The 24,980-nt window shown below is 42.9% G+C and overlaps 1 protein-coding gene across 5 annotated transcripts in view; it reads left to right on the plus strand.

The window, feature by feature from the left end:
- DGKH (diacylglycerol kinase eta) overlaps positions 1 to 24,980 on the plus strand; it is a 248,423-nt gene that overhangs the window by 47,754 nt on the left and 175,689 nt on the right. Inside the window, exon 1 of one of the 5 annotated variants that reach the window (XM_083168929.1) lies at positions 283 to 377. The exons of the other annotated variants lie outside the window; for them this stretch is intronic. Within the exon in view, the coding sequence (XP_083025055.1) occupies positions 315 to 377 (63 nt within the window). The 5' untranslated portion in view covers positions 283 to 314. Of the gene's footprint in view, positions 1 to 282; positions 378 to 24,980 lie in introns of those variants that run through there. 5 annotated transcript variants of the gene reach the window in all.

Below are 24,980 nucleotides of genomic sequence, written 5' to 3' on the forward strand. Positions count from 1 at the left end.
TGCAGAACAAGTTATATGCAAGCCAGATCGAAGTGTCAGATTCTGTCAGATTACATTTAGCTGTATATACATTACTTGCCCTGTGGTTTCAGCTCCAGATTTGGGTGGGAATAGAGAAGTGTGGTGTTCCCCATAAATCTCCCTACATATGAGGCTGCTTGGCTCTGCTAACTCTGGATTTAGTGCCTCCCCATCTTGGTCCTGTGCCAGCAATCCTTAATATGCACAAGCCGGTCCCCTCTCTGCCTCTTCCATAAAGCACTTGGGTACAGCTGAGAGTTCCTCATAGAGCTCCGAACTTGGGGCATGTGTAAATGTGGGATCAAGCTATCCTTTTCTGGAATTCGTCCTCCCAGACGGTAAATGTTTGCCTTGAGGTATGCATTTTGCTGTCTTATAGAGATGAAAGTGCATAGCTTCTGCTGCACAGTGTGTACTTGATCTTATTGAGCTTTTGACTTTTTTTTGCTGTACAAGTGTTTGTATTATTGTGTGTTCTTTTTGGAGAGTACTCATCACTTTGCCTCTTAATGCTACTGTTTGCTGTGTAAGAATGGACTCAAGTGGCTTTATTTGTGCAAGTGAACAAGCCAGTCTATGTATGAATCTGCAGGAAAAGTTGTGTCCCAGTTTCCTTTGTGCATGAAATGATTACTACAGTATGTAGGGATCCTGTTGTGTCTCCTTATTTTCCATCTCTTAAGAACTCTTTATGAGAACACTCTCTTAACGAAACCTCTAAATACTCAGGAAGAAATGAAACGGTGAAGTTAGCAGTAACAACTAGTTTTATTATTTGTTAACATTTATTTACAGTATGTAGCGCCAGCATATTCTGATATGCTTTATAACTGTGACTTTTTTTTTATAGTTCATGAAGACTGGTTCCCGAATGTACAATCCATTTGTTTTTTACAATTTGAACTGAAAGCTTAAGCTGGCATCTACTAATTATGTTGTGCTTACAACTGGTGTTTAAAACTGATGATACTTAATACAGTATACTCCAAAAGCTTGATTTAACAAGCTGTTAAATATTTAACTGACCTTTTTAGTCCCCCCCCCCCCCCCTTTTTTTTTTAAACCAATGTCCAGTTATTACATTTTGAAGTCAATACTGTGATATTATGTAGCTCATAATGTTCTTCTGTTGCCAATGATCTGATTTGTAAAATGTTACAGTTCTGCATGGGAAATGGATGTAAACGGCTGCCATGTTTAACACCTTCTACCTTGGCTGCTGTGTATTGAAATTGATGTAAATTCAGAAAAAAATTATGCCTCAGCCTTTTTTCCCATCTCTGCTTCTATAAACTGTTCCACGTAAGGCATTCATGTATTGCTTTTACTCTACTGCTATCAGACTACGTATTCATAGTTTTAAGACCTACATGTTGCAGTAAGTTCGAGTGCTGCCACAACATGCATGTGTTTTTCCAGGCAGGCTAAGCGAGAAATTCCTGTAGGTGTTGCCCTTTTGTTGGTGAATAAGATGCCATCTAATATGTTTTTTTTTTAATTCAATAGTTTTTATTGATTTTTGCAAAGTACAAATAATAACCCAAACCCAAGCGGGTAGACACTACAGCATACATATGGCATATAGCAATTGAGCGAAAGGATGTATCACAAAGCAATAAGATCATTATTCAGTATATATTCGTAACAGGATGTAAAGAGCACTGACTGCATATAGTGAATCAGAAATACCCGAAGGCGCCAGTCGGGCATGTGTATAATGTAATAAAACAGGAGTGCATATCTTAATATAACGTGCATAATCACATATGTTGTATAGAAAAAGTTACATTTTACATATCGAAGCAAAAAGAAATGCCAAAAAATATTATTGATACTATAGCATCATCAACCCATAACAATAAAAATAAATCCCTAGTGAAGCAACCCATCCCTTAACCCCCTACCCAAAGCAAACCACCCCCCCCTAACGACCAAAACAACCCTCCCCTAAAACCCCCCACCCTGTACTACCCATCCCCAACTGAGGTGTACCTGGAGCCCATAACTTAACTGTACCCCCCCCCATCTAACTATACTACTATGCTACCAACTAGTACCGCCCCCCCCCTCCCACCTTATGAACAGAATAGTTTATCGGATGAGTAGTTAGGGCAAAAGAAGAAGGATCTTAAGCTATGATAGCTATGATAGGCATAAGCCAGCACTAACACAGGAGATATGTGTATTTTACATACAATATTCAAGGGTATAGCATACATATAGTTTCTGTGACAATAAGAAAATAAAAGCAGGATATATATATATAACAGTATTCTATTGAAAAAGTAATAAAATAGAACAAGATAGGAATTGAGCATCCCAGGGTGCTATATTACAGGATCTAGTCCGGCCAGTTTTCGGTGCCGTGAATGGGCCGCGGTATAGTAGAGAACATTAATCCGGCCAGTCCTCAAGTCCAAAAAGGAAAGGAGAAGAAGTGGTAATGAGAGATTTGGGTTCAGCAACCCTGAGATAAACCGGGCAACAATCATTGGTGACTAGCAAAAGGTCCCAGAGATCCATAACGTCCCCCAAAATTTTTATTGCAGGATTAGCCAAGAAAAAACGCATATCCGGAGCTGTTATATGAGGCATAGGGTTCCCAGTTATGGTGTATATATGCAGGTCACCCTCTACGATCCCCATATCCTCCACAGTATCCACAGGGGGACAAGCAGGAGGAGGAGTCCCATATTGTATATCTTCAAACTTTTTTAGTAACCTGGAAGTGGAGGCTTGGATCGCCAGGATGATTTGTTTAACGGATAGTTCCATAATCTTGTGTAGCGCAGAGTGGATAGGAATATGAATATTTCGAGTAAAATCCACCCTCAGCTTCAAAGGAGCCAAGTGCAGTAGTCGAATAATAATGAGCAGGCAAGCAGGCTATAACAGTGTCCCTCACTCCAAACCTCGTCACAGATATAGTGTAGTAAATGTCAAGTAGCTGTATCAGAAGTCAGCACCTCACCCTAATGCAGACCCAACACTGTAGATTCCAGATATTCAGGAGTGCCTGTTAAGTCCAGCGGAGACAAGATCAACTCGTCGCAGGCACCGCAACCCAGGAGTCGGGCAGACAAGATGGCGCCGGCCCCTCTGTGCGGCCAAGCAGTGCGCCTCAATAGAGACAGCTCCCGCCAATTCACCGGAGGGTCTCCGGGCGTCCCCACCCACCAGATCACCAGGCAGTAGGTCCCGCGTATTCAAATTATGGGTTTGCACTCCAGAAGTGCCGGTACCCAGCCAGAGCCGCTGGAGCTCCCAAAATGGCACCCGCACACAGGAGAGAGGACTCACGGATCGGAGCAGGCCCCGCAGATCAGCCAAGTCTCCACACGCTGCCACGGAGATTCACAGTTAGTGCAGGGAGCACAGGAGCAGCTCCGGGGCCAGCAGCAATGAGTAGCGAGATTCCACGGGTCTCGGGGGAGGATATATTAAAAGGATGTACACAGAGCTTTCAGTCCCCGCACCCGCTCACATTGCCGGCCAAGCCACGCCCGCCATCTAATATGTTTAGTACGTTATATACATTGATAGGGTCTGTATCTCATGTCCTCGGTCGATCGCCCCTTCCCACTAGATTGTTAGCTCCTCTGAGCAGGGCCATCTTCCCTCCCTGTTGTCAAAGCCCTCTTCTCCTCACATTTCACATAGAGCTCTCTTATTCAGCAACCATCCTTGTCCGCATGCTCCCCAGATGGCTATGGCTCATCTCTATCTATGGCCGCCAGCCCATAGTAGTTCACTGGTTACTCACTAGCTACTTACATCTAAGCTGTACAGTGTATTGAATTGCGATGCTCTTTGTTACCTGTTCTCTATTTTTGTTATTTATTTATTGTAATGTTACATTTTGTCTACCTGTACTGTTCTTTTTTTGCCCTTTGTCCGGCGCTGCGAAGCACTTTTCAATCTTATTAAACACCCACTAAGATAGCCTTCGTTTCATAGGGTTGAAATATTTACCATTGTGTATATTTCATTAAGTTCTTCTTCACACCTATTTACTGCTGATAGACTTTTTATCCGCCAACCGTGCTACATATGGAAACTAATGACAAAGGTGTACTTTAGTTTGAGCCCATCTTCCCAGCTTCTATGTGTGAACGGGCACAGAGCCCATTCTTCTGCAGTTGTGTGCACCTCCTCCGAAGCCATGCTGAAAACAGGTGGCATATATAGTTTGTTTAAAATAAAGTGATGTATTCCACCGAGCATTCTACCATGCGCTTAATCTGGAGGGAATTTACAAGGTAATAAAGAAAGCATGACAGGAAATGCTCCCAAAATAGACTGTGACCCTACAACATGACCCCTTTCTACCAGGTCCAGCATTCTGCTCCTAACCTCTGGTTATAATCCCTGTTGCTATTTTCCCTGCAGATTTTACAGAGTTGATGACCTTTTAAATAGCAATACTGCCGTGATTGGTGGCCCAGATATATGTAGGCTGACCCAATGTAGTTCTTTCTCCACTCCTCGTATGTAGGCAACAAGTTTACTTTTTTTTTTTTTTTAAAGCAGATGTTAAGTTCTGGGAAATCTCTGGAAGAGTGTAGTAGTGTAATGACGTCTGTGCCAAACATTCTGGTTAAATCCCAGACACAAAACTGGGTGTAAATGTCCAGCACCACCCTTTACCTTAATACAAAGCGTGACCCTGCTGTGTGGTGCTTACTACTTGGCTTTGTGTTGTGTTTTTTTTTTCTCCCTTTGAACCCCTTGGATTTCAGCTGGTTGCAGATAAACATCCAGACTTCTATTTAAGGAAGTAAACGGTAAAGTCATGGAAAGTGACTAAAAATAGCTGCTAAATCCCCCCCCCCCTTTTTTTACCCCCTTCCAAATACAGATGAAACTGAAAACTTCCTTTTTGTGTTTGCTTGTCGATCTAGCTGTGGGGGAAATGGATTCATAAAGCGTACGTTATGGCATACTGATTGTATTACCTCTTTTAGTATTTTGAGATTTTACGAGTTCTATATATTTTTTTTTTCTCCAATCTCCTTGTGCAATCACAAAAATGATATTGTTGGTAGAACTTTGTAATGCGCAGATGTTTTTCTAGGAACCGTGGAGTCTTTGGGAGTTCTATTGAAGATATGTTGCCTATAGCAACCAATCATATTCTACTTCTTTATTGAGCAATTTTTTAGAAGATAATAGAATCTGATTTGGTTACCCATAGCAGCATTCCATCTTAGGAAATAAACCCCGGCGTCTCCAAATAATTTTCTCAATGCCACCCTTTCTCCCAGACGCTAAGGCAAAGTAAAGGTCTAGTAGGGGATTTACTAAATGTTTTCAGCCCCGCACTATGTTTTTTTTTTTTTTAAATTGTCTGAATGAACAAAAAAAAATCTATATTCTTCTCAAATGGTGGGAGTTATAAGTTCCATACTTTATGCTGTTCTCTTTTTTAATGATTTGTATATGACCTGGTTCAGTAGCACTGGGAGGATTATCCTGCTACTGACAATTGCTGACTGGGCAACAACTTCTCAATCGGACAAATGAAATGGCCTTCTCAGAAGCATAGACAATGTTATTTCCCATTCATTCTTCTGTATTGTTGATCATTTTCTTTCAAATGTAGAAACCAGTTAATTGATTTCTTTTTTGCTTTGCTAGGTACTTTATACTCCTAAATACAGTATTTACTTGACTATTTATTACATTTTCTATAGTGACATTTTCTGCTCATAATTCTGATCTTAATAGGAAGTATTCTGATTTTGATGTGATCTGCTTACAACTTAGGGGCAATTGCCCCAGACAAGCCCATTTTAATGCTACACATGTAAAATTCAGGACTGTGTTCCTTTGCTAATGTTCTTCTTTCTTTCCCGTTTTAAAATGTTTAATTTTGCTATTGTGTTTTCCTAACATGGTGTTTAATTTAAATGTTCTAAGTAAATATTGTATATATTAAAATTATGTAATGTATGTTACAGTGCATTCACCAAGCAGCGATTCCTGATCGGCTTCACTTTCCAAGACTATAACGTTGGGAATGCAGTGTTCCCTATTCTGTAATGTGTTCTTCATTCGCTTCAGTGCTGTTGTACTCACTCTTGCTCCAATGATGATAGAGTTGCTACTGTTTGACACTTGAATTCAATGCAGTTACTTTATTTTTTTACTTTTTTTTTAAGTTTTTGTTTGTGAATTGTTGTATGCTTCATACCTTCATAAGTTTACAGCAGATATGTCTTATTACGCCATTTGGCTGTTTAATTTCTGCCGTTCTATGGGATGCGGTCATTTGGTCTACAGCATGATGGTAGACAGTCATTTGGTCGACATGGGAAAAGGTTGACATGGTTCTAGGTCGACAGGTCATTAGTTCGACACTGTCTAGGTTGACAGTCAAAAGGTCGACATGGGGTGTTTCACTTTTTTTTTGTGCCGACGGGCAGTATTTCATGCCCTACCATCCACTAGGGCGTGGTGGGAGAATAACATAGTGTGCCGAGCGTAGCGAGCGATGCGGAGCACTTTAAACTGTGTCCGTGTCGACTGTGTGTTTTTACATTCAGGTAAAAAAACAGTGAAAAACCCCATGTCGACCTTTTCACTGTCGACCTAGACATTGTCGAACTAACGACCTGTCGAACTAATGACCTTTCCACCTAGAACCACGTCGACCTAGACCCATGTCAACCTTTTCCCATGTCGACCTAATGGTGTTGACATAATGACTGATGACCATCATGCTGTAGACCAAATGATCCCAACCCTGTTCTACAATGTACTGTAGGTTCCTAGATTGGCTGTCTGAATTATTTTGTTGTGGTTGGGGGAATAATATGCCATATGGTGTTTAATTACGTGTCACATAGTATGCTGGGAAGCATTTATTGGGTTAAGTTCCATAAATTTAAAGTATGTTTGTATGTGTAATGGGAAGCACCTGATATTCTTTTTCTGTGTAAACTAACAAATAGAAATCAAGGTGAAGCGTAATATTGCCATTCCATTTTTTTGTCACATTTTAGGAAGGTTTGGTTCATATGGAATGGAGAAGCTGCTTTCTTTTGCAGGTGCGTTCATTTCACAAATTATGCAAAGTACTTGATAGGTGTCTTCAACAGAAAAAACACTGTAGAGAATGTTATTAAAATAGGAGATACAGCTTTACACAGTCCGTGTGTCAAAGAAAATGATTCACCTCAGCTGCCTTATGTGAGGTGACCCTCTGTCATTCAGAAGGACCACATATTTCTCCATTGTCGGTATAAAGAAAAATATCAAAATGATACAAAATTAGAGCCAGTGTAATGCCACCTATCTGACTGACTGGGGTTCTAAGGTTATTACTCCATGGTATCACTGCTGCTTTGATGCTGTGCAGAAACTACTTTAAACTTCAACAAGTTCTAGGAGACTTGAACCTGACAAGGTTGCGGATATCAATGTAAAGAGGAGCTGGGAGCTAAGAGGAGCAACCCGAACAACAAAGTGTTCAGCATATAGATCATAGGATGGAGCTGGCAAGTAGTTGGTAATGCTGATCTGGATTTTTGCGCAGCTGGCAAAGTATTTTACAGAAGCTACAAAACCTTATCTTCTTTTTTGTGTAGAACCAGTTGGTTCATTGTACTCCTGTTGGTTTGTTGAAAGGCGTGGAGCATTGCTGCATTATAGCTCATAATATTCCTCATTTGAAGGGTAAAATTTAATTGTTTTTGGTACAATTAAGTGATAGGTGCCCAGCAGTCGATATTCAGTTGTTCTGCAGGTGCTCATTACTGTCCGCACTTGTTGTGCCCAAATGCATATGGTTTTTAGATGCCTAAAGTAATGGTGTGTACACACGGTCAGATGTGCCTTAAGATGCGATCCACAATCCGATCAGATGGGATCGGGATCGGATCGCAAGGCACATCCGATTTGCGTACAATCTTGACAATATAGTGCAGATCTGCACTATATAGTCAAGGCAGCCAAGACTTTCTGGCTTCCGATACGTGAACGTGCATCGGATCAGGATCGCAAGGGTTCAAACCCTTGCGATCTGCATCCGATTCCGATCCGATGTTGACTATATCGTCAACATCGGAAAGGAAATCGGACTGTCTGTACACACTATAAAACTTTGATAGAACCAGATTTGGGAGGGTTTCTGCTCAACAACCTTTAGACCGGAGCTGCAGGTGCACCCCTTAAAAATTAATTAATTTTACTCTGAGTATAATAATTTTAGTACTAAATATTGTATTGGGTCACTGTAAGTGCCTTTTACCATTGTGGCATCTAGTAGGTGTGTTTACACCACTGACTGGTATTTCTGGTGGACTTGATTGTGCTTTTCTGTTGAAGATTTTCTCTTTATATGAGTATATCTTCCTATACTTGGCATTAGTGTGAATCATTGTTCAGCTGCAGGAGAAAGCAAGTGCTGGATCTGCCACTGTATTGTGATGTGCTATTTACCAAGTTCATGGCCCTCATTCTGATCGGTTCGCAACCACATAAGCAAATATGTGCAGGTCTTCACTTCGGGCGCCCTCAGGGATTTGCATAGTCTCCGCGGCGCTTTCTGGTGGGATGGGGGTGGTTGTGCAATAGGCGGGTAGGGGGTGTTCGCTGGGTGCGCCCAAGAAAATGCTTTGCGTCCCCATGTGAGCGGGGGTAGCTACCAGCCTTACGTGGACGGTCTCTGAATGTTGGCTGCCCAACCTGTTCACAGAGCATGTGAACAAATCCTGGTTCCCACCATGTCTTAAACCATGATACAAAACTGGATGTCAGTTACTAGACAACTTTTTAAGATGCCTAAAATCATTACAGCTTCTGGGGTCCTAGGTGCTCATGTCCGCAAATTGTATAATTAAAAATATCATCCGCTGCCAAAATAATAAGATATCAGCCGCGGATCCTTATACTGTGCATACACACTGAACGATCTGGGTAAACAATATTGTTCCGTGATGACACCGGGATCCACTGAACGTGCAGGTCATTGGCTAAATAGCCAAATTGACCTACATGTTAAGAAGTCATCAATGGTTAATATTGCATGGGAGCGCACTTCATTACCAATATCAGAAGGCCCTTTATGAGCGATATCTTGTACTGTATCCTCTAGTGTGTATGGGGCTTATGAGCTTAACCAGAATTGTAAAGAACAATTTTCAATGGGTGCCATACTTTTATTTTCCCTGGCCACCTTAAAGCTTAGTCACACCTGTATACATGTCTGGTCTGAGCTACTGCATTTAAAATCATTTATTTCTCTTTCACTTAACTTTCATGTAATCATACTGTATATTTGAATGAGCCTTTGAGCTGTATTGTAGGAGTGTTCTAATCTCTTTCTAATGACTGTCAAATGAATATGTCAAACCATTCAGGGGTTAAACTACATGGTCTTCTTCAGCCAAGTAAATGTACCGAGGGTATATATTTTCTTTTGTTACACATGCACATAATTACAGTAGTGGAATACAGTAGATTTCCATGATGTCTGCAGATGTCTTAAATAAAGAAATTTGGTGATGTGCCTTTTTTCGTGTTTTCCTTCCAGCAGTTTTATTCTCATGGCCTATTTTTAGAATGGAGTTGTACTTGCAAAATGGTTTAAATTAAGGTCCTTTTACGGGTATAATGTTTGTTTTTTTATATATATTTTCGGGGGAGGGTTGTGTAAGTGGAAAACTATGCTTAACTTTTAAAACGTAAGATTACTTGCTTGGTCTTGCCACTGGAAATGGTAAATTATCTATAACCTGTAAATTCTGCGTTCTTAAATGTAGCTTTGTCTGTTCTTTAGGAATAACTTCATTTGTAAAAAAAAAAAAAAAAAAAAAAGAAGCTGCTTTTACTCCTGAGTGACAGTGAATTTTTCAAAGTAGGGAATCGGGGACAGTGTCAAGCGTTTTATTCCCACCATGGCCCTAACTGCGGAGTTTGTATATTCTCCCCGTGTTTGCATGGGTTTACTCCGGGTACTCTGGTTTCGTCCCACAATCCCAAAATATACTGGTAGGTCAATTAGCTTCCAACAAAATTAACCCTAGAAGGTATGTCTGTGCGTGTAAATGTGATATGGAATATAGATTGTAAGCTCCACTGGGCAGGGACTGATGTGAATGTTCAGCTTTGTGAAATGCTTTTTGTGCTAGATACAATGCAATCTAGTACTAAAAGCACAGAGTTCATCGCACCATGTATGGGCACCTTAAATGAGTGATTTAAAAAAATATATAAATGCACTGGATGTCCCACTCCATCACCTAAACAAACAATTGTTGTTTATTGTACAATCTTATTTAAAAAAAACTAAAAACCTTGAAGATGGATACAAACTAATATAATGTTTCCAATCTGACTGCTTGGTATGAAAATCTGGTAATTTTTGGGAGCAAAGGACAATTAACAGTTTGCACCCAAACATGGAACAACAGAAATGTTCATTTTGACAAATTGCTTGAATCAATTTATGCAAATGAGTGGTGTTGGGCATTTTCCAGCTTTTGGATGCAAATGTACAGTAATGGCTGATTATAATCTTATTTGGGTGTACTCGCAAGGCTGCAAATTTTGGACCGCAAGGCTGCAAATTTTGGACCGCCCGCCCCCCCCCGAACTCCGCAGGCATGTGAATGGGTAATTTGCATAATCCATTCGCAGCCTTTGGTGCGGGGAGGGGGGGGGGGGGGAAGCATTCGATGGTCGGTGTCCATCGAATGATTTCTTCAGCTCTTGCAAATCTGAGACACCTCTATGGTGTTTGTGATCCACGGCGCCCTGTGCAAGGACAGGAGGGTGGGCAGCTGACATCCGCACACGCTTCCTCGGGCAATTAGTATGGGAATGCCTAGCATTCTCATGGGAACTCCCATGAAATGCTCGGTGTTCCAATATGCAAATTGCCCTGCTCCACGCCCCCAGCCCGGACTTCTGTGTGCATGCGCTGTGTTTGCTCTCACACAGTGGCTGCACATGCGCATAAAAACCTATGCGCAGTCTCAAACAATCTGTCCCCCTCACTGTATGCGTAAACTTATAATTAAGAGTTTGTTGTTGGTATTATTATTTTTTATTGTTATTTATTATTATTTACCTCTTGAACTAGCAAACTGAAGTCCTTACTCATTGTTTTTCACCCCTGTGCTGGGCTTATGGTAACTTGTTTTATGCAGCAAAACCCCAAATTCTACCTTTGAAATTAAACCCCATTTAGCTGCTTATTTGTTCTAACCCCCAACAGCAACTACCAGGAAACATCATTTTTTTTGAGGGGGAAACCAAAATATGTAAGGTATAATGATGCTCAGCCGACAATAACCACTGTAGGGGCACCTCCGCTTAGACATGGGGTGTTCCTCTTTCGAACAACAATGTTCCTTGAGTGTGTAGTTGCTACTATGGGTTAGAAAAGGGCACTTCTATTACCCTCCCCCACCTCTGGGAAAACTGTGAATGCCCCTAAGTTTATTGAAGCCAGGATGGGTAAGATGTAGCTCCATCCTTGATGATCGCTCTTTCACTGTTCGCTTCTCTGACTCTACTTCCTCTTCACTACCTCTGTCAGTCGGAGTTCCGCAAGGCTCAGTCTTAGGTCCTCTGCTTTTCTCAATCTATACCTCCTCGCTTGGCAAACTAATCAGCTCCTTCGGATTTCAGTATCACTTATATGCGGATGATACTCAAATCTATCTATCAACCCCAGAGTTGTCACTAGTGGTTTTGGGCCGAGTCTCTGAATGTCTCTCTGCCATCTCACTTTGGATGTCTTCTCGCCAACTCAAACTCAATATTTCCAAAACTGAATTACTTATATTCCCGCCAACTAAGAACAGTTACCATCCAGATATCTCCATCACTGTTGACAACTCGACAATCTACCCTACCCAACAAGCTCGTTGCTTAGGGGTCACCCTCGACTCTGACCTGTCCTTTGTTCCCCACATTCAATCTGTCTCCAAATCATGTTACATGCATCTAAAAAACATATTCAAAATACGACCATATCTCACACAAGACACTATTAAATCTCTTATCCATGCACTCATTATATCCCGCATTGATTATTGCAATAGTCTCCTAACTGGACTACCCAAGAACAGACTCTCACCACTGCAATCCATTCTGAATGCTGCTGCTAGGCTGATCTTCCTTGCAAGACGCTTATCGTCTGCTGATCCGCTCTGCCAATCCCTCCATTGGTTGCCTGTATATTACCGTATTCACTATAAAACACTTCTACTTGCATATAAAGCTATTAACCATACTGCACCAGCATATATCTCTGCACTTATCACACAATATCTCCCATCTCGACCACTCCGCTCTGCACAAGATTTGCGTCTCTCATCTGAGCGGATCACTAGCTCCCATTCACTATTACAGGACTTTCATCGGGCTGCTCCCATCCTATGGAATGCCCTTCCATGCACAATTAGACTCTCCGCTAGCCTCCAAACTTTCAAGCGTTCCCTGAAAACTCACCTCTTTAGGCAAGCCTATCATATTTAAGTTCTACACGCATAACCCTCTGAGGCACTTATGTATTATATAGCTTCCCTTCTGGACTTGTAACTTGTTGGGACAGCTATGCTATTACTGATGCCTGTCCTTGTGTTTCCCTCCTATGTCCCTATAGATTGTAAGCTTGCAGCAGGGCCCTCTAACCACCAAGTCTGTCTGTTGTTACCCAGTTTGTTTTATCACTGTTTACTATTGTAAAGCGCAACGGAATCTGCTGCGCTATATAAGAAACTGCAAATAAATAATAAATAATCCTTGGACTATTCCTTCTGCAGTGTAGGAGGTGTTTTTATCTGGTCAATAAACTGCTTATCAAACAAAAATGGCTTAAGGGTACATAGTTTAATAGCGGGGTCATCTTTCTTTGTGTCTAAACCCAGTGCATTTGGGCACGGCATGATAAGTAATGGCCACCCAGTTATTCATGTCCAGCTGCACCAAGTTAAATTAATTCAACACTTTAGACAGAATCCATACAGTAGGTTAGATATTGGTCTTTAAAGTACATTAAGGCATTCTTTGTAAAGTATGTTGTTGTCCCCTGTGCTTCTATAGTGTTCTGGGCATTATATAGCTTTATCCTGGGTTATAAAGTAAGATTTCTCACTTTTTTTATTTTAAATAAGAATTTATGGTGTGTATTATACTGTTGAGCCTTGCTTGAGTCGAGTATTTTAATGTTAAAAAATACTAGTTTTTATAGCCCTGTTTATGGTGGCAGTTAAAGCATTCCAATTCTGTAATCCTGTTTATTTTTAGCAGTTATTCTGAAATTAAAGTAATAAAATGCTGCCATCTCTGCATATTTCTTGCCTTCCGACTGAAAGACCACGTACTTTTATCTTCTGCTGTAGCGTTTCTACTCCAGTTTCCTTTTTGTGTATGTATGTATGTATGTATGTATGTATATGTGTGTGTGTGTGCGTGTGTGTGTGTGTGTGTGTGTGTGTATGTATGTATATGTGTGTATATATATATATATATATATATATATATATATATATATATATATATATATATATATATATATATATATATATATATATATATATATATATATATATATATATATATATATATATATATATATTCTCTATCTATCCAAGCTGTGACAATCTATGGAAAAAAACATGCACGGCTGCCTTGCTGCTTGGACAGCCCAAGTACCACAATGTCACGGAGACACAGACAACACTTCAATGTGCTCCTTTCCTGCCCACAAAGCGATTTCCTTGTCAGGAGGCTTGCAGAATCCAGGCCATTTCAGTGAATGTTTTATCGCTCAGCCCTAACACACCACACTTTGTGATTAATTTAGTTTGATCTGAAGGAAATTAATTGTACTAGTTTTCCTTCCAGTTTCTCTTATTGTCAATTTGGCAGGCTACCACAAGACTTAGGAAGAGTGGTTGCCTAGAAACAGGTTGCAAGATGTAAATGTAGTTTTTACTTCTATTTTTTTTAACACATTACTGACTTAGTGTAGAATATTCCTAAGATTCAATATTGTGTTTATTTATAAACTATGTCTACGTCAGTGAGGGTTTTTGTTGTGTTTAAGATGAACTATTTACAATCCTCCCTTTATACGAGGAAATTTATGATGGTGGGTTGGTTTATTTAGTTAAAAAAAAATCATTTGTGAAGCCACAAACTACTGTATAGAATGGTGACCATTCATAAGATGCTCGGTTGCACTCACACTTTAATTACAAATGTAGTTAAATCTATATACTGGTAACATTTCTGATGGCGATAGTCGCCACAATATACAGAGAGTTGAAGGATGGAAAAACATTTTTAACAGCAAATTCCACCCACATTAATTTCCACTCTGAATAGTACAAATGTGTCTACCCACAGTTAAACCACCAATACCACCTCACTCCTGACTTCTCATTTATAGCAAGTTGCAGTTTTGATTAAAGTTAGGCAGCTTATCCCAGTGTATTATAATTTGGGACTTGTCTACATTCCTTAGTAAATCATTTAAGTCTTCTAAAGCGTGGAGACTTATTTTAGGGCTCATAATGTGCTACGGGGAGAGCTTAGTTATGTGTTGTGGAGAATCTCCAAAGTTGTTGTGTAGGCACTCCAAAGAAATGTATTGCCTCGTCTTTTCCTGCATGTTGTAGAGATTCACGGTGCAATGTGCAAAAATCCCTAAAAATAATTAGAAGCAGTGTGTTGTGATTTCGGAAACTCATTAACAATTTTTTAATTGCCTCCTGAAAGTCCAACTGTCCCAATAAAACTAAATGTTCATGCTCAGTACTGTACAATTCAGTTTTGCAGAAAATCCCATGATGTACACATTACATGATTGCAGGTGATGGCTTTCTTCACTGATAGTGACCGCTCTTTGGATCTCAAATTGATATCTATTGATAGTCGACAGCAACAGATTCCAAATGCAAATGTCACACAAGGAATCAACTCCAGTTCTTTTACCCACTTAATTTATGATGAAATAATGAGGGAATAGCCCACACCTGTCCATGAAATAGCTTTTCGGTAGATTGTTCCATCATTTTGGTCTCTTTAAAAAGAGGGAAGCACATATAGAAACCATTGTAATGCCTACATCGTTCACCTGATTTGGATGTGAATACCCTTTGTTTGGTTCATTTCAAACCAATTGTGGTGGTGTATAGTGCCCAAAAGAGACTGGTTTTCTATGTCAATATTTATGGACCTGACTGTAAATAAATCTGTTCAGCACATGCAGGCTACATTCAACAGCAGCCAGTATTTACCCTGCATGCAAAAAATATATGTATTTGCACCCTTTCATTGCAACATGCTTTTTTCCCCCCCCTTTCTTTAATCCAAACTCAGAATCCGCCACATGGTAACACAAATGGTGTTACTATAAAAAAAAGAAAGAAATTTGGGTCATGTAACACAGGTGTGGTCAAACAATCGTTCACGATTGACAGAGGATACTTGATGTGTAGATGGATTCTAATTGGCTTGCTGCTCTGAACCATGGCTGTTTCTGTTGGCCGTTGTGTTAAAGTAATAGCCAGAATCGGGCTGCATCTCATTGGCTGAAATAAGGTGTAGTGCCCTAGTGCTTTTCTGTTCCAGCTGTCCACCTTCAACTTCATCCCTAGAGCCGTTGTCCAGCAGCGCAGTGGCAGAGAGACCAAGCAGCAGCTGCTAAGAAATGGTCCGTTCCAGCAACTTTTACCCCAGCACTTCTACCTCAGAGTACCTGGTATAAAGCTGCACCCCTGTCTCATGCTGCTTTCCCACTGCAGAAACCGGTAAAGACACGGTATTGTTAAATGGGACTTTAAAACGTGTCTAGCCTGAAACCCCTTTCCCACTGCATGTTGTAAATGGTATATTACTGGTTAATTACCGTTTTTGTACCATTCACATTAAACCTGTTTTGAAAGGCACAAAAACGGTAATTCACCAGTAATATCTTATGTGTCCCCTGGTACCTGTCCTCCCCCCCCCCCCCCCCCAGTACCTGGCAACTGGTACCCCCGCTTCCCCCCCCCATCCCCCTGCGCTGGTACCCTGCTACCCCCCCTCCCCTGGTACCTGGCAGCAATCCATCCGGGTAGTGGGGCAGTGCAGTAGGCAGCGGCATGCCAGGGCTCCTAGTCGGCAGGTCCCCCACTGATGCAGGAACATGACTTGGGAGGAGGATGCAGCTGGTGCACAGACAGCGGGGGCACTGGGATCTGGGCAGGTCCGTGCTCAGGAGGTGGAGGCGGAGGAAGGTCCATTAGGAGATTGTCATTTCATCAGCGGTGATCCCTACAACGAATGGGAAATAGCGTGCCCGGAAATTACATATGTGCATATCTAATGAGCCGCTAATTAAATATGAGCATATTTAATGAACGGCTCCGCTATTTCCCATTCGCGGCAGGGACCCTAATGGACCTTTCTCCGCTTCCTCCTCCTGAGCACGGGCCGCGCTGCCCGGATCCCCAGTGCCCCTGCTGTCTGTGCACCAGCTGCAGCCTCCTCCTGCATCAAACTCCTGCATGATGCTTTCATGCTTCAGTCTGGGACCTGCCGATTAGGAGCCCTGGAATGCCCTCTGCCTACCATGCTGCCTGGATGGATCGCTGCCAGGTGCCGGGGGTGGGGGTTGCGGGGGTAACTGGGGAAGGGGGGGTGCGGTAACAGTTGCAAGGTACAAGAGGAGGGGGGGGGGGGTTACCAGGGGGTGCCAGGACAGGTACCAGGGGAGGGGGAAGACTAGTGTGGGATCTTTTTTTTTTTTTTAAATATTTTTATTGAATCTCATAAAATAGAACAATGATACAGCACATCCAAGTTCGGATGATAGCAGTACAGTAGCATCCATGAAGATCCAAAACATTTTCTATATCTATAACAGTTCACTATATAGTTAAGACGAGGAGAATTTTCCCGAGTTATCCGAAAAAGTATAGTCATAGACCAATGCTGTTGATAATTCTCAACAGGTAACTTTTGGGATAAAACTCCCCATTTGTCAACATGGCTATATCTTAGAATTGACATAGTGAAAAAAATCTTAAATCGGAAATAAAAATAAACAAATAACAAATAAATGAACTATGAACAGAAGCAATTAAAACATACAAATGGACAATCTGATCCTACCCTAACATGGCAGGCATCCAGAAAAATTTGAACCATAGTTCCTGCCCAGCAGCCGTCCCGGACCGCCGACCCATCCACGGAGAGATCCGATTGGTGCAGAAGTCATGAGGAGAAGGAGAGTCAAGGAGTAGGAGTAGAAGAGGGGGGTGGAAGAGCGAAGAGGGACGGAGAAAATATGTCTAGGATAGTGTAAGGGGGTTCGATCAACGATTAGTGATCGATGATAATGGGTGGAGCGTTCTGCAATTGTTGAAGGGAATACCAGGATGTGTTTTGAAAGCAGCCCTGTATGGCCTGTTTAGTGCGGGAGGGGACGGTATGAATGAATTTGTTCCAACAGGTAAATAATTTGGGGGTGAGGAGTTCCTTTATGAAGCGAGGACTCCAGCTAGTCCATTGTGAACAGGAAGAGAAGGCGTGAAGTTGCCATTTCTACCGATGGGGCCTCTGTTTGTATCCACTGCTGCAGGATCGCCTTTTTTCCCACCGCTGAGAGGAGCACCAGTAGTTTTTAGTCATTTTTTGGTATGTTAGGTTGGTCAGCAATGTGTCCAAAAAGGGCCCAGGAATCAGTACAACTGAATGATAGTTTAAGTGTGGTAGTGGCATAATTATGCAACGCGTGCCAGAAAGTCTGTATGTGGGGGCATTGCCAAAGACATTGATGAATATCTGCTTCCGGGGCATGGCATTTGGAGCAATCTGACCTTTCGGTTGTACCCATCAGGTAGCAATGCTTGGGAGAGAAATAGGCTCTATAGAAGATTTTATATAGCATTTCCTGGTAGGAACTGGCCGTGACAAGTTTAAAGTTAACGAGGAAAGTGTCTATTATAGCTTCCGAGTCCAGAGAGGAGGATTGGGAGGCCCATTTTGTGAGTGCCGGCAAATCTGTGTCTAGCTCTGGACGTATACGTCCATATATGTTGGAAACAGAGTGTGTTTGGGTGCGGATCACCGAGTCCAGTGGATTCGTGATATCCTGGGGTTGGAGTTTATTTAGATCAGATCTGAGGTAGTGAACGGCTTGGGTGTATGAAAAGGCATTACTAGGCAAGAGCTTAAATCGTTGTGTCGCTTCTTCGAATGTAAGTGGGGTATGAGAAGTATTAAGTAAATGTCTTAGACCTGAAATGCCCTGGGATCGCCAGGCCACAAAAGGTGATCTAGCTTCTCCCCTCTGGAACTCTAAATTACCAACCAATGGAAGGGATAAAGAATAGAAATGTTTTAAGTCTAGGGATTTTCTCGCACGTCTCCAGGCATAAACTGTGGAGGCCAATAGAGGATTATCGAATTGAGGGGCGTTTAACTGTGATAGACGTGCATGTAAAAGAAAGCCTAGTGTGAGAGGAGTGCTTAGTTGTTGAGTCCAGGGCCGCATCAGTGTAGACAGTGGTGTCGTTGATCCAAAGCGGAGGATGCATGCCAGGTTATAATACTTTGTTAGGCAGATTAAGGCCTCCTCCTTTGAGTCTTCTGCATCAGTTTATAGAGACTAACTCGAGGTCTTTTAGCATTCCAAATAAATTTGGTAAGCATGGAGTGGAGCGAGGATTTATCTGATTTATATATTAAAACTGTTGTCATCTGCATCACATAAAGTAATTTTGGAAAGCTGGCCATTTTGAATAGGTTGCATCTGCCCAGTAAGTTCAGTGGCAGGTTTTGCCATAGATTTAATTCTGATTGGATTTTTTGAATGACCGGGGTGATATTATACATATATAATTTATGGGGATGGGGAGGTAAAGCTATGCCTAAATATGTGATTTATGTTGTGGCCCATTTGAATGGAAAGGGGGTAGTCCAGTCTGCTCTAAGTTTATGGAAAAACCGGCAAATGAAGAAAAGCGTGTTATGACTTCTATAAGATAGGGGACAGAGTGTTTTGGGTTGGATAGGAAGAGGAGAACGTCATCTGCAAATGCGAGAACCTTTAATTATTTGTTGCCAATTGTTATTCCCGCGAGGTCTGGGGAGGAAATTATGTGTCTTCTAAGTGGTTCAAGTGCTAAATTAAAAAGCAGGGGCGAGAGGGGGCAGCCCTGTCTAGTACCCCATTCAAGACGGAAGGGCGGGGATGCTATGCCATTTACCATCACCTGGGCTGTAGGGAGGGTGTACATTGCCTGAATCAGCACCCTAAAGGATCTCCCAAAGAGTTGCTTGGATGGTATGGTGTGTAAATGTGTCCATGAAATCTTATCGAAAGCCTTCTCGGCATCTAGATTGATAAGTATATTGGTTTAGAGGTTGTGAAGTCGGGTGTGCGTTATTGCCGCTATGCCTGCACGAACGCCCATTACCGATTGTCTGCCCTTCACAAATCCCAACTGGGTTGGCACGATCAGGCGAGGTAGACACTTCTGCAAGCGGTTAGCCATCAATTTGGTTAGGATTTTAAAATCCTGATTTAAAAGAGAAATTGGGCGATTCGAGCCCATTAAAGAGGGGTCTTTACCAGGTTTCAATAAAACTATTATTCTGGCTTTGTTGAATCTGAGTGGCATTTCTCCAGTTGTAATTATGTGATTATACAGTAGTGTAAGGATTGGTGTTATATTGCCCTTTAATAATTTGAAGAATTCTGCCCCGTATCCATCCGGGCCAGGACTTTTTCCATTGGGTAGAGCTTTAATGGTGTCCATCACCTCCTCCTCTGTGACTGGACAGTCTAAAAGGTCCCTTTCCTCTTGGGTCAGTGTGGGTAGTTCTGTTCCCGCCAGGAATGCCTCACTAGCCTGTGTGTCTGATGGTTCTTGAGTATATAGGGATTCATAGAACTTAGAGAATTCACTGCTTATTTGGTTGGGATCAGTGACAAAGATACCAGAGTTGTTAATATTCTTAACCTATGTGCGAGATTGGGGGCCCTTCATTAGGTTGGCCAATAGTTTCCCAGATTTATTACCGAATCTGTGCAATTTATTACGATAATAGTTATGCAAGGATTGGGCTTGTTCTGTGAGGAAAGTATCATATATTTGTTTCTCGGCCAAATATTCCTCCCTATGGGTCGGGGTGTCTTGTCTTTTATATGTGTTATGCCAAGATCAATGCAGTACTAAGGGTATGTAGTTGGGTTGTGAATTTTTTTACGTTTGGAGTGGATATATGACATATGTCCCCTAAGCACCGTTTTCGCTGCGGTCCAGTATATATGGTGATTATCTGCCTGAGCTGAGTTATCAATGACAAAGTTGGACCATGCATGTTTAAGATGTAGAAGAAAGTCTTCCGAGTGGAATAAGTGAGCAGGGAATCGCCAGCTTTTAGTGAAGGTTTGGGGTCTATTTAATTGTATAGTCACTAGAATAGGTGCATGATCAGATATTATATCATGTATAGCTGTGTGTGTCACCTTGGAAAGGAGATGATAAGAGAGAAAGAGATAATCTATCCTGGAGTGTGTTGAGTGTGGATGTGAGTAAAATGTGAAATCCTGTTGTAGGGGGTGAAATATGCGCCAGGGGTCACTGATGCCTAATTGGGAGCATAGAGGAGAGAGGAGGGTAGAAGAGGTTTGTGATCTGACCGCACTTACCCCGGATCTGTCCATGGATGGGTCCACGATCGTGTTGAGGTCTCCACCCAAAATAAGGTTGGTATAACCCCATGACAGCAGCTTCTGTAACAAAATAGCAAAAAATGATGCATCCGGGTTAGTTGGCGCATATACATTCAGCATTGTGTATTGAGTATCGTCTAGAAGTATATCTAAAAGAATAAATCGGCCCTCTGGGTCTATAAACCGTCTAGTAATGGAGTATCGGAGGCCCTTGTTGAGCAGAATAGCTCTTCCCCAGGTCTTGTTGGTGAAGGATGCCGAGATGCATTCTCCCAGCCTTGGGGCCTTGAGAGAGGGATGAGAGCCCTCCACCCAGTGGGTTTCTTGCAGAAAAACTAAATGGGGCTTTATACGGGTGAGGTGGGACATAACCTTTTTGCGTTTGATGGGGTGATTAAGGCCCTCGACATTCCAAGAGACTATATTAAAGGTAAGAAGTGTGGAGTCTTCTCCTGTTGTATTTGAAGAGGGTAATTGACTGGTCATATCAGCCAATTCCCGCTGGGCGGATCATAGTGAAATTGAATATTGGCCAAAAGAGGGGCCCCTCTCTGTCCCAGCGAGCAGAGGGGGGTGAGCCCATGGTGGGACGGGGACCGTTAAAAGGACGGGCAGGCACATAACATAACAACAAAACGTGTAATAAAAGTAGAAAAGTCATAAATCTAAGCCTAGTTCAGCGGCTATATCTTCTCAGCAGAAAAACAGTAGGAGCACAAACTACAACATGTGGTTGCAGTGAAAAAGAAAATAGAAGGACACATATCAACGAGCCCTCACGTGTCTAGGGACACCAGGCCTCCCAATCAAGTCTCAGGGATTAAGAAATGCACCCTGGCTTTTGCAGGGTCATCAAAGAAAAGAGTGGCTATCCGGTAGTGATCCAGGACTTTGACGGCATAATTGAGGATGCGCATGATGACTGGCCTTGGTCTGCCATTGAGGTTAGGCCTGTCTGGACCGATTCTGTGTGCCCTTTCAATCGCCAAAGGCGACCCATTGAGGTCCAGTGCTATTTGCTCTGGGATCCATGAAGCTAGAAGGTCCATAAGTTCATGTCCCTTAACCGACTCATTTTTGAAGATCTGGGTGTGTTTGTGGCTTTTCTTTTATTTTGAGAGGTTAGGTGGGTAATGGAGCGATCAGAGTCTGATGAGTAGCCACACTGGGAGTCAGTAGGCGGGATACGAGAGGAACCTGTGGAGGACATTGAGTAAGGCACTAAGAATTTTTCCATGCACCCCCTCCGGCAGGTATGGGTGATAGGTGCCGACCAATGCAGGGATATATGGGTGCGCTGTTGCAGGTGTGCTTAGGCAGGAAAATCAAGTCACATTTCACTGAGGCGACATTAGTCACAATGAGGTGCAGCTAGTATCTGCTTCAGCATCTGAGGCTAAGTGTATTGCAGTCACATTTCAAAGCAGCCAGTGAAGAAAGACAGCATATAAGTAAGCAGCAGTATCAGCCATGTTGGGCCAATCTTGTAGATGTGTTATTCAGGTTGTTCAATTGCGTACACAGCTCTTCTCCCAGCATGGGGAGAGAGATAAAGTTGAAAAGAAGCCGTGTACAGTGGGGGGTGGCGGCCACACTATATTGAAATACTTGGCAGGACTGTATCACAATTCTGTGTCCAAAGGGCCGCTTTAGCAGGTAACTGTATGCGAATAATGCAGGTCCCAGTCCAGCAAGGAGAGGTAACAGTAATAATGGTGTAGGTGTAGGTGCCCCGACCTGGAATGGCTAGGTGGTTGTTAGCCAGGTGTGCACTTAGTTGTGCCTCTATATGTGGGGGTTGCGGAGTGAAGCCTGGGGCCCCTCTGTGGGTATGAGGTCCGGGGTTGTGGACTTTATAGGGAGCAGAGTCTTGTGTACGGCCTGAATAGGGTGCAGGCTGCGGGGATTTCCTTATGTAAAATGGCCGCCATTGGTGACTCTCTGTATCCTCCTCCACCTCCTCCCCAAGCTCCCAGCGCAGGGAGGCCGGGGGTGTGGGTTAGATAATGCCCTGAGTCGGGCTGGTGGGCTGGCAGTCACCTCGGGCTGCTATGGATGCGGGTTATGGTGGCAGTGTCCCCCGCCAGGCAGCGTATCTGCGGCAGCGTCCGGCCGCCTGCATGTGACCCCGGAGTCTCTGCTGAGTGCTCCGGAGTGTCAGCGTGTGGGGCCCCCGCTTGGCTTACCGGAGCTCCGGGTATAGGATCGTTGTCCGCTCCCGTCGATGCTGCGGGTCTTGTCCCACGCTTCTCCGCTCCGGACGTCACGGATGGCGTGTCGTCCCGGAAATCGAGGCCCCGGCTTCAGGTCCTGGTAAGGCCGCAACCTGCATGAGCACTTATAAGTGTTCCCCGGCTCTGCGGCAGGCTTCTCTGGTGTCTGGGCACAGGTAGAAGAGGAAGGGGTTGGGGTAGGAAGCGGGTATGAGGGATTATAGGGTTTTTGGGCTGATTTCGGGTGCCGGGGCTGAAGAGCTGATGTTAAGTGCGTCCTGTCCGTTCAGCCGCCAGGCCACGCCCCCTAGTGTGCGATCTTAAATACCGTTTCAGAGCCATTCTCACTGCATAAAAAACGGCTCTGAAACGTGTTGAAATACCGGTTTTCTTTAAACGGTAAATCAACTCTGGCACTTTCCCACTACAGCCTTAAACGTTTTGAAAGTGCAGTGTGAAAGGAGTATCCGACACCTGGACCCTTACATACATAGCTGCACCTCTATACCTTAGGTTTGATGGGTGAAGAAGGGGACTTTGGGGGATTTTTTTTTGGCAAAAAAGGGAATGTTGGAGAGCTCTAATGACAGACTTAAGTTTTAAATGGAAAAAAAAAAAATCTACAGGTCATTGTCCCTTTTAGCATGCCTCCCAACCTTCCCAAATGGGACAGTCACCACACCCCTTGCTGTGAGGTCACACCCCCCTCCTTGGCTTCATGCCTACGGCGCATGCAAATGTTCAGCCTTAAAGGTACCCATTCACGGAGTGTTTTCCCCATGCGATACGTGCTCCCGCACACATCACATCGCACAGCACATAAAGTATGTGCAGCCGGTACTTTTTGTACTAGATTGCATTATCTAGTACGAAAAGCACATAGCATGCTTTTTGTACTAAATGCGATGCGATCTATTGCAAAAAGTAGGGAGAAAAATAGCTCTGTGTATGGGCATCTTTAAGGTGGGCCACAAGTCAGTCACCCCATCCCTGCTTTATTGGAATTACATGTATTTTTTTAATTCAGAATATGCAGTGGCTGATTACTTTTGTGGATGCTGGCACCAAACACTTGAGGTTTCAATAAACAGTGCCTTTTGTTAAACCAAGACTACATGGGCCCTTTAGGTAAAGAAGCTATTTATAGCTGTACATTCCAGTAGCATTGGAATGGAAAGGGGTTCAGGAAAGGATATGATCTAGCAGAGAATGCTGCACTGTTCATCTGTTACACTGAATGCCTAAGGGCTCCTTCCTATCATTACATCACAACAGGTCCTGCTTAACCTCTCCCTTCCCAGCATACATGTATGTATGTATGTATGTATCAGGTAGTGAGACCCTGATGCAAGCCTGTTTTTATCAGCCTTTACAGGTGCAGGCTCCAATAGGTCAGCTTTTGGGCTGAATTCCTAAAGACCCTTAAAGCTGAAGTACTGACCCACGAAAGGTCATTTATATTCTAAAAAAACTTGGATCTGAAAAGCCTGTATAAAAATACTCTCCCAATGTCCCTTGTTATATGTTCCTTTTGGCATCGTGATGGCCCGGCTGGTCAATTATGTTATTATGTGTGCCTCAGAATAAAGGTTCTGACGTAATTTTTAGAATTATTATTTGACTTTTTTATTAAGTTCATGAATTTTGGCAGCAAAACTCAAATGTATAATAACCAAGCCCTAATAAAACAGATGTGAGCTGTATAAACAGTGATTGCAAATACGCACTATAACGTGTATTTTACCCTAATTTGTGGTCCATGGACTAGGTTCTATGAAAATCAGGGGGTCCCTGGGGATGTGCTCTTCAGCAGTAAAATCCTGTTGTGTGGCACAGGCAGCCGACACCAGGGAGCAGGAGATCTCTGACCGGCCGGGGAACGGAAGAGTCTATCCGTCAGTACTGGGGAGCAGGAGAGCTCCGGGGGCCAGGGAAAGGAAGAGTGGAGCTGTGAGCACACCAGGAGCCTTGGGGAATAAAGAAGTGAGGGGCAGATCTGTTAAGCTTGGTGAAGAGACAAAGTGGAAGGTGACTACGCACCCGCCTATCAGCTATGATTG

This window comes from Crinia signifera, chromosome 2 (genome assembly GCF_055691185.1).
Source record: "Crinia signifera chromosome 2, ASM5569118v1, whole genome shotgun sequence".
In the NCBI taxonomy this organism is placed as follows: domain Eukaryota; kingdom Metazoa; phylum Chordata; class Amphibia; order Anura; family Myobatrachidae; genus Crinia; species Crinia signifera.